The sequence below is a fragment of the Rattus norvegicus genome, chromosome 18 (genome assembly GCF_036323735.1).
Source record: "Rattus norvegicus strain BN/NHsdMcwi chromosome 18, GRCr8, whole genome shotgun sequence".
NCBI lineage: Eukaryota > Metazoa > Chordata > Mammalia > Rodentia > Muridae > Rattus > Rattus norvegicus.
The window spans coordinates 14,559,119-14,569,933 of NC_086036.1; the positions used below are offsets into that span (position 1 = coordinate 14,559,119).

At 44.6% G+C, this 10,815-nt stretch overlaps 1 protein-coding gene across 6 annotated transcripts in view; it reads right to left on the bottom strand.

Moving 5' to 3' along the window:
• Nol4 (nucleolar protein 4) overlaps window positions 1–10,579 on the bottom strand; it is a 362,395-nt gene extending 351,816 nt beyond the window's left edge. For 2 of the 6 annotated variants that reach the window (XM_039096914.2, XM_039096918.2), the window contains exon 1: window positions 8,682–10,579. In XM_039096914.2, the coding sequence (XP_038952842.1) occupies window positions 8,682–8,945 (264 nt within the window). In that variant the 5' untranslated portion in view covers window positions 8,946–10,579. Of the gene's footprint in view, window positions 1–7,477; window positions 8,620–8,681 lie in introns of those variants that run through there. The other 4 variants (NM_001415694.1, XM_017600973.3, XM_063277444.1 and 1 more) reach the window with 4 other exon arrangements.
• Between the last annotated feature and the right edge of the window lie 236 nt (window positions 10,580–10,815).

A 10,815-nucleotide genomic window follows, 5' to 3' on the forward strand; every position in this document is an offset into this window, starting at 1 on the left:
GATTAGCACTGGATACATTGTGTTAAGCACAATGAGTCACTTACAAAAAGGCAAATCCAAGAGTTAGGTGGGCAGGGAATGAAAGAGAATAGGGTACAGATTACATAAAATGTTCTAAAGGGATGTTTCAAACAGGTACATACATCTTAATACACATAACAGTAACTATACAGCTTAAACTGTTAAGACTTTAAATTTCAGGAGGTCAGCATGCAGAAGAATGCAGATCGATCCATGCTTATCACCCTGTACAAAGCTTAAATCCAAGTGGATCAAGGACCTCCACATCAAACCAGACACACTCAAACTAATAGAAGAAAAAGTGGGAAGAGCCTCAAACACATGGGCACTGGGGAAATTTTCCTGGAGAGAATGCCAATGGCTTATGCTCTAAGATCAAGAATCAACAAATAGCATCTCATAAAACTACAAAGCTTCTGGAAGACAAAGGACACTGTCATTAGGACAAAATAGCAACCAACAGATTGGGAAAAGATCTTTACCAACCCTACAAATGATACAAATCCAAAATATACAAAGAACCCAAGAAGTTAAGACTCCAGAGAGCCAAATCACCCTATTAAAAATGGGATACAGAGCTAAACAAAGAATTCTCAGCTGAGGCATATCAAATAGCCAAGCAGCACCAAAAGAAATGTTCAACATCTTTAGTCATTAGGGAAATGCAAATCAAAACAACCCTGAGATTCTACCTCATACCAGTCAGAATGGCTAAGATCAAAAACTCAAGTGACAACAGATACTGGTGAGGATGTGGAGAAAGAAGAACACTCCTCCATTGTTGGTGGGATTGCAAGCTGGTACAACCACTCTGGAAATCCATCTGGAATTCCTCAGAAAATTGGACATTGAACTACCTGAGGACCCAGCTATACCACTCCTGGGAATATACCCAAAAGATGATCCAACATATAACAAAGACATATGCTCCACTATGTTCATAGCAGCCTTATTTATAATAGCCAGAAGCAGGAAAGAATCCAGATGCCCTTCAATAGAGGAATGGATATAGAGAATGTGGTAAATCTACACTCAGCTATCAAAAACAATTCATAGGCAAATAGATGGAATTAGAAAATGTCATCCTGAGTGAGGTAACCCAGTCCCAAAAATCACACATGGTATGCACTCACTGATAAGTGGATATTAGCCAAAAAGCTTGAATTACCCAAGATACAATCCACAGACCACATGAAGCTCAAGAAGAAGGACGACCAAAGTGCAAATGCTTCAGTCCTTCTTAAAAGGGGGAATTAAAATATTCAGACAACATTTGGAGCAGAAACTGAAGGAATGGCCTTTCAGAGCCTGCTCCACCTGGAGATGCCACCCATAGATATACAGCCACCAAACCTAGACAATATTGATGAAGCCAAGGAGTACATGCTGACAGGAGCCTGATATAGCTGTCTCCTGAGAGGCTCAATCAGAGCCTGACAAATACAGAGGCAAATGCTAGCAGCCAACCATTGAACTGAGAACGGGGTCCCAGTTGGAGACAGGTTTGAAGGAGCTGAAGGGGCTTGCAACCCCATAAGAGCAACAATACCAACCAACCAGAGCTCCCACAAGGGGAACATGGTTGGGGAGGGGGAACACTCTTATAGAAGAAGGGAAGGTGGGATGGGATAGGAGCTTATGGACAGAAAACCGGGAAAGGGAATAACATTTGAAATGTAAATAAAAAATATCCAATAAAAATATTTAAAAACTACCTCATAAAATGTTTTCATATACTTTAGTAATTATATAGTTGGTTGGAGGGGCACATGGACAAACATACAAGTATAGAAGAGAAAATCCTCTCATATGGACTTAAGGGATGCATGGTCCTACAACAGCTTACTTGGAAACTGTTTCTTAATGAGCACAAAACAAACCCCACATTACCTCAGGTGGTCAGAGTCTCTACCTTCAAACAGGCTTTGGAGAAATGACCAAATTACCAGGTAACTGGCACATCGTCTGGTGCATATGTAGCTGGTGAGAACCTCGCAGCTACAGGAACTGAGGAGTCAGTTGTGGGAACAGGCGTGCTGAGCACGGATTACAGGAGAAAGGAAGCAGACCTACCACACAGAGACGTTTGCCTTAGATGAGTAAGAGAATTGTGTTGCCATAAATGAGGAAAAATGGCAAGTCAAGGAGACATTCCAGTTTATAAAACCTAGGATGGGGTTGGATAGGAAGAAAAAAAAGTCATTTTGTGTATTTTCAGTTGAGATTCTTTGAAATACTTCGGTAGAAGTACCCAGTAGAAGACATAAGAAAGGTTTGGGGGGTTTTGTTTTGTTTTGTTTTGTTTTGTTTTTCTTTTTCTTTTTTCCGGAGCTGGGGACCGAACCCAGGGCCTTGCGTTTGCTAGGCAAGCGCTCTACCGCTGAGCTAAATCCCCAACCCCCATAAGACAGGTTTTGAGGAAAACTCAGACGATGCACCAGTGTGATCACCTATGAAAACTACAGGGAAATAAGGAGTTCAGGTGCATCTTAGGGACACGATCTCATTCCAAAGACGAAAAAACTGTAAAATTTATGAAACTGGCAAAAAAGATTTTCCTCATAGTAAGATACAAGAGAGATCTGTCAAGTTCTGAGGGAGGAACCTGGAAGCATCCATCATTGAGATCATTGAGTTGTTATCCAGGTACAGAGGTCAAGAAAGTGTCTCCAATTATCACAAGCCTTGAAGGATATGTCACACAAGCTGTTTCTTATGGAAAGAGAGGAACGTAGGTTTCAGAGCTTGGCAAACCTGAGAAATTAGTAGTAAAGAAAACTAGACAGAAATACGTGAGAAACTTTTAGACATGAACAAAGGAAAATGTTGTAATAGCCAAAACCTTGACAGCATAAACACAATAATACTATATAATTATTTGATATGTGACACATAATAACTCTAACCTAGTAAATGCAATATAAGCCAGGAGCTAAATGGCAAGGTCTGATGAGAGAAAAATTATGCCTGTCCTTTATAATTGGAGAAAGTTAATAATAACACATTCAATTGAAAATTTTACCTAAAAGAACAATTTAATTCAACCTCTTGGTTTTCCTTAATTTTTTTCCTCTTAATTTTTGTCTATTAGCAATTCTTTCAATCTGATGTAGTTTGTTACATTTTGGTAAATATATATTTTTTACTTGAAAAGGATAACATTGTATTGCCATTTCGGGGATATTGTTTGTCTATCCCTATAAAACAACCAATATATTCAAACTGCCTTGGCTATGTGCACTTGGAAAGATAGCATAATAATTGGTTGATGGTGGTGGTTGTCTACATGAGACACTTGGCTAAATCTTTTCCTTCTATCTGGTCACTGAAATTTCTCAAACCACAAGAATGTTTTACAAATTAAAGACATTATTTACAAAAAGGATAATAGTAATATCTGAATAATTAACATGTGCATCCAGAGAGAGAGAGAGAGAGAGAGAGGAGACAGAGACAGAGACAAAGACACCCACAAACACACATGCCTAACTTATAATTACACTTTGAAGTAATATAAATATTACTTGGTTAATATTTATAACACTCGTGTTGGGTTTTTTTCAGCATTTACTTTGTGCCAGGAATAAGCTACTTAAGACACAAGCGTCTGACATACAGACCAATATATCAGATACAATCCATATTCCTGCATGTTATATAGAGTATATTCTATATTATTAGTTATTTTTATGCAAAACAAGCAATTATTATCACTGACATCTTCCAAATAGGAGACTTCACCTGGCCGCCAGCTTTACTAACAGCAGAGCAAAGGATTGAATGATGCTCAAAAGCTTACATCCTGCCCACAGTGCTCTGCTTCCTGCCTGCTGTTCCCATTATTCATGTGTTGTCATACAGAGATTTTGAAAAGGGATATAGCATTAACCATATTAGATTCATCGCGAATCTTCTTATTTAGACAGTAAAAATATAGAAGTCTTAGCAAATGCAATGGCTGTGAGGAAGATGACAGATGATCCTGACACAGGATTGAAGGTCTTGAAAGTTTTATTGCATAACTCAGTGTCTGCTTCCTCACCTTTTCCTGCCTTGTACGGTGTCTACAAAATAAAATCTTGAAGAAACGTATTCAGGCAACACAGATGTATACAGGGGGAAGTAGGCAAAAACTGGGCACTGATCGCCCTCTCTTCTTGTATTTACCATTAAGACAGTGGAGAACAGGTTGAAGTCAAAGGTTACTTTGTCAAGGTCCTCGGCTGCAGTTATCCTCATCTACTTAGTCTTCACAGTCAAGGGTGTTTATATCTAAGTATCCTGCCAGTTGACACTCATTCAAGTGACCTGCGCTGAAGGTTCCCAGGGCCTCTAAGAGCGTACACAGGCACTGAACAAGAAACAGATGTGCCTCATGGTAGCGCCACAAGGAACTACTAGTGGACATGTCACAAGCAACATTGCTAGCATTATTTAGGGGCCCAGTTTAACCCTCTGAACAGATGATACATGCTATGTGCTATCTGTCAGTGGCAACCTGTTCTAAGAATAGAGTAGCAAATGCTTCTCTTATGGGCTCGAAGCATAACGGACTGAGGATATAGTTCTTCCTCTCTGGTATCTGTAGCAAATTTCAGATCCAGGTCCAATATATGAGCTGTTTCCAAAAGTATGGTGTTAGAAGAGGAGGAAGTGGATACAGATTCTTCATAAGTTCCTATTTCTCTCACTTTTATTAGAAGTCAGAGAACTAACAGAGCACTGTTTATGATCTTGTCCATGAATATTCACTGTAATCAGTTTAGAGTCATCAATTACCAGTATAAACAGCAAGAACAAGATGAGCTCTGAGGCTGCAGATTGCAGGACTGAATAAATCAACATTGTTAAATCATATCACTAAAGATACTGTGGGTTCTTTTGTGGAAGGAAATTCATTTTAGGCTCCATAATAAATGTATGTGTATACACACACACACACACACACACACACACACACACATCAGTATATAGGAAGGCAAAGTTTACACTTGAATGTCTTTCCTTGCAAATATAGGTTAAAATAGCCTATAGTTTGGTTATTCAGTTTCTGTATTCACTGCTTTAAAACTAAAAAGATTGCCAACATGAGATTACCAAATTTCTCATTAATGTTCTCTTTAATGTAATAAGGTTTCCAAAAGTATATATAAGACAACGCATTAGTCATAATAAGAAAGAAAGATTGAGTAAATTTTCTCATTTTTTTAAACTTACCATTCGCACTGTCAAGTGGTATAATGTATTGTGTCAGTTCAGACTGTAACTGTGCTTCAGTTGTTATCAGAAAACAAAATGCCATGCAGGGTCAAAAGCTTCTAATGAACTATAAAAGCAGTAAGGAAAACAGCCATACTTCTCCATGTTATTTGAAATTACCTCTGAGTTTGTTACAAACACTGTCAGCTATTTGCTGAGTTGCTCCTTTTTTTTTTCAGAGCATTTTTTAAGGCATCCATTCTTTCATTCTTCAGAATTTCTCACACTTTTAGTAAAAACAATGTGCTAAGAGTGGTTATGTGGAATAAAACAAAATATAAGCAGATGGGATGCTAAGCCAACTGCTTAGGAGAACACGTGCAGGTCCCCATCCCGACTTAAAATGGCTGAGTTGCTGGACAGTGTTGCTTGGTGACCAAATAGTGTCATTTGGGCCACTGAGTTATCTAAACATCAGTGATGAAAAGTCCCCTCAGCTTCAGACCTGGCCAGGACAAACATTAAAGGGCTTATTTATCCCTTCCAGTTGTTGGCAATTTTTATTTTAAAACACTATTTGCATGCTCGGTTTTAAATCTGAGCACCGGTCAAGGGCTTGAGTATCTGCAGAGCAGCATCTGTTCTGTGCAGAAAACGAGAGGCAGAAGGAACCAGTTCCTCTGCGAGATTGGCACTCAGTCTGTCTGCAATTAAATCTGTGTAGTGTGTCTATTCTGCTCTTGTGTATCCTCCCAGTTGCTTTCTGTCTCTCTTCCACTAAATGAAAGTAGCTAATTAGCTCAGGCCAGTCCTCTCCTCTTTCTCTCTCCCTTTTTGCTGTAGTAATGATGTCTAATTATCAGCAGCAGTGGGTTAATGCAACACCAGGAGCAAAGCATATCTCACTGACAGGGAAGCGAGTCCGCATCCCTCAGACCCCAAGGAGCCCAGAATAACTCTCCATCTACTTGAAAATATCATTCGAAGCCAGTTCCTCATTTCACCCAATGCATGCAATATATGCTTTTAATGAGAAGAAAACCTCTATCCTTTTGGTGACTGCATTTTGCCATGCTGAAGACAACTGAACATGGTTTTTAGGGAGAAATGCATTCAGACATTGGGAAAGAGGATAAAAGGAATATTTTATTTATTTTTATCTGGTTGAAACTGTGATTGGCTGCCTCTCAGAGAAGGTGGAGCCTACAATTCTGTCAGGAGCACAGAAAATTTTTCATAAAGAACAGTAGAAGAGCTCATGAATTAAAATCCTATTCAACATTTCAAAATAGGCTTGAATGGAATGCAGAGTGCTTTAAATACTACACGGAAATCACTTAACAATATCACCTGGCAGATCACATTGTCTCCCATTAATATATGGAATCTTTACTGAAAAGAGAAACATGTGCTACATTATTATTCCTCCTGCAGCTGTCACTTTCTATTAGATGTCTTAGCAGTAATTCTCTAACAGCTCCACGTTTATTATTTTTTTGACATGAAAATATGGGTGTCAAAGTGTGTGAATGCTGGTTTGAATAACTCACGCCCACAATTGTCTTGGTGCCTCTACAACCTTTATAGAATGTATGCTATTTGTAATTTTAATTAGTCTTCAAAGGGACACGTATTCTAACACATATAATGGCTGTAATCAAATCAGTACAAACATGAACTATTGAACCAAAACAGAGCATCTAAATTTAACACAAAAAGAACAAAAAAAGCACTGAAACTTTCTGGCTAGCAATGATATATAATAATTATATATGACCATAGTCAAACAGTACTTTAAAATACACTAACATTTTACTCACTCAGAATTCTAATTCACTTTGCCTAAGGACAAATTATTTCTCTGTCTAATTCTTGATATTAGGCTCTAAGAGAAACAAAGCAATTGCCTTTTTTTGCAGCACACTTCTGACTCATGCAGATGTAAATAAACCATACTCTAAGTGATGCCAGCCTAGTCTTTCATCCAGCAAGACGAGCAAACACCTCACCATTGTCTTTAGTGGTGCTCTGGGCTACAAGAGAAAGCAAAAGAAAAGCATCGTTTATGTCTACCTCCTGCAAACCTTTCAAAAACTGCACGTCGATAGAAATAAAAGAAAGAAACGAAAGGAAACTTTTCTGTGTTCCCAGTTCACCTTGGTTTCCACACTGTCCAAATAAAATCCCAAAAGAAACATCCATCGTTTCAGCAACCATCCCCAGTTAATCTTGGAAAACCAAAAGCAGCTTTCCAAACCTGAGAGTCATCCAGACGCAGCTCGGAAGAGTCTTTCTTGCATATATCTCCGATATCATGCACCTTAGAGAGACCATAGCCTTCTCCTCTAGAAACCTTCTTTCTAACATCCTCAGGGAGCTGTGCACTGGGAAACAGTCGCCAGTAAAAGTGAGGGGGGGGAGTGTGGGGGGAAGGAGTAAAGCTCAACGAATCCCAAAGCGAGACAAAAAATACAAAGGGTGTCAGATAGCTCCTCATACTCTCTCTAGGTGAGTACCCCTTATGAGGCAGCAGTGCTACACCTCTGACCTGAGATCTTACTTGAATGCCCCTGTTCCCTTCTTCTTGCAAAGGAAGCGGATGCTGCGGCAGCCTCCCAGCCCTACAGGCATCTGCGTTTTAGAACGGGATACACCGGTCTCTGACAGCCAGTTCCTTGCTCACTACAGCTTTGTGGGTAGGAGACAAGAACCAACCCAGAAAGAGGAACAAATACACCAATTGATCGTGCCCCAAACCGTCTCTCTTTGTTGTGCATCGCCTAGCCGAGGAAGCCTCAGTGGTACAAGTGAAGAAGGGGATGGGGGGCGGGGAGGAGGAATGTCCAGGAAGGTATCTGCCAACCAAACAGTCGCGGCTAAGATCTCAGGGGGCGACCAAGGCGCGCGGACTTGTCCTGTGTCTCCCCGCCAGCGTTCTCACAACAAAACTCGATAATGTCCCAGGGAAAGCCCCACATCCACCAAAACCGCCACATTCGGGCTTTGTGCCAACGAGGAGACACAGTAACCTATCCATCAGGCTCGCCTGTTATCAGAGCGTGTGCCTGAGCTTCCAGCCTGCCCTTTATGCGCCCCGGTGGAGGTAGGACACACGCCAGGCTCCCAGCGAAGGACGTGGGACAATGGCCTGACCCGAGGAACAGCAGGCGCCGCCCGACACGGTGAAGACTAGCTTCAGCCACCGTCCCGCAGCGCAGCCCCGAGGCAGGGAGGGCCACCAGCTCTGCAGGTTCGCTATTCCTTTAAAATAAAGGGCCACAAAGACTTTCTAGAAGGGAATCACGCCCGGCCACTGCGTCTGGGGAGGACTTGGGGAGGGGGTTAAGGAGGACGGGGTTGGGGGGCCAGGAGCCAACAGTGTCTCCCTCTGCCTTCCCCTCTCTCCGCCCTCCCTTCCGGGCTGCTCCAGCAGACAAATAATAACAGAGAAGGCGGCTCACCGTGGTCTTGACCCGCACGAAGAGCACTTGCTTGGCGCCGCCGCCTCCCCCGCGGACCTCATCCGGCTGGCCCAGCTGGAAACCCTTCGATTTGACCCAGAATTTAAATTTGGCATTGTCGGTGGAGCTTGACTCTGAGCCGTTGAGGAGCTGGACAATCCGCTCGTATTTCTTACGGGTCACCGTCTTGGTCTTGCCTGAGTCCCCGTAAGTCCTAAGGCACCAGTCCTGAAACTGGCGGTACATGTCGCGCTCGCTCTCCATGTTCCCCGCGCTGCCGTGGGCCGGATGCTCCCAGCGCACTTCGCACCTGTTCACCCTGGGCTCATGAAATACGCAGCCCAGACCACGATGCGAGGACGCGAGGTCCTGGCCGAGCCGCGGGAGCTGCCTCCGATGGGGTGGGGGGAGGATCAGGGAGAGAGGAGGAGGGTCCGGATGGGCACCAGCAATCAATGCCCCGTGCTACCAAGTCTGGCTCGTTCCTAATTGCAAAGGATGTCTCGGACGCTTTTCTAGTCCCCTTAGCGGTCGGTCTCTTTAATACTGTGTGACCAGCACCATCCCAACAGCATCTGGCCCAGAGGAGCTGGGTTTCTGAATAATTAAAACCCCATTCCTTGGTTTATTAAAAATCCCAATATTGACTTGAGGTGGTCCCTCGATGCCTCGCCTCCCGGGCTGTGTCCAGGGCAGGGCAGGTGGAGCGCAAGGCAATCTCCTGGCGCGCGCCCCAGAAGCTTCCCCAGCGGATGGTCCAGGAGCCAGGGCTGCGCCTCTAGCAAAAGCAGCCCTCTGCTGATGAGCCTCAGTGGGCACACGGGTCCCTGGACTCTCTCTCCTGCTCAACCTGGGCCTCCTCTGCGACAGGACTAGAGAGCCAGAAAGTTCTTACCTGTCATGTTGGTAAGCCTATCAGATCCTGTTTTACATGAATTTTAAAGAAGGTATCCTAAAAACGACTCAAAATGCCATTTCTTCAGATGTATTAGGTGAAATTCCAGCCACGCAGGTAGGTTGTAAGAGTTGGGTTTCAGAAATTCGCCCAGTATTCATAGATACCTGGCCATAGCTCTATAGGATAGATGGAGTACCCCAGACAGGGATGCAGTCCGGGGAATGTGGGAGCAGGAAGACAGGCCGCTGGCTAGAGCTCTTCGGACTGATGCTGTCCCCAAGATAGGACCCTCTGGGTTCTGCTGAAGTGGGTACAAGACATGGAAATAAGTTTACCGCACGACACTTGAACCTTTTTTGCGTGAAATTAAAATGCAGAAAGCAGTTCTTCCCTCTCCCTGGGTTATAGTTTGCAGTTCACGCGGGAGGTTTCAGTTGTCTATTTTCCCCCTGTCACGTCATGGACCCCCCTCCGATGCTCAGAGGAGCCAAATCGGAGTTGCTCCTGACGATTTTCCCAAGCAAAGGAAGTAAGCGATCCCTCCATTAGGATTTCCACCCGTGTGTCGCGGCGGCGCTGGAACCAGGGGAGTTCCAGTCCTGCTAGCTGCAGCCGCTCCTCTTTACTGCACTCCCTGCCGAGGCCAGCGCGGGTCGCAGGGATCGGCTTAACCAGCCGGATGGCCCTCGCCGTGTTCCTGAGGGGTCCGAGCCCACCGGGAAGCTCGCTGCGGTCTCCTCGGCGAAAGCCCCAGTGGGAACCCGGCTCACTCCTCTGCCCGCAGCCGGTCCCGGAGCTCTCGGGCTGCTCAGTGGCTCCTGCGCGGCCAGGCTGAGCGTGTGCGTGTGTGTGTGGTCGAGCGAGGGTGTGCGGGGCGCGGGGGTGCGCGTCTCTTGGAAGGTCTCGCGGCGGCCCCAGCTCGGACTGACAGCCCGGGCGCTGCGCGAGCAGCTCCACACACTGAACCTCTCGCCTCTCCCCTCACCCCCCACCCCTCCCACTCCCCTCTCCTCCCACCCCCCACCCCTAGGCCCCTTCCAAGCTCTCTGATTGGCCAATGGGACAAAAGTTTCTGTGGAGACGGCTGGGCGCTGACGTCACGGGCAGAATTGTCCCATTTAGGGATCCCGGGGGCAGTGCGCATGCTGCAGGCTGCAGGTTAGAGGCAGGAGGAGGTAGCAGCGGGCCGGGCGGCAGCCAGGTGGCGGAAAGGAGCTGGAGGCATCCAGGTGGGGG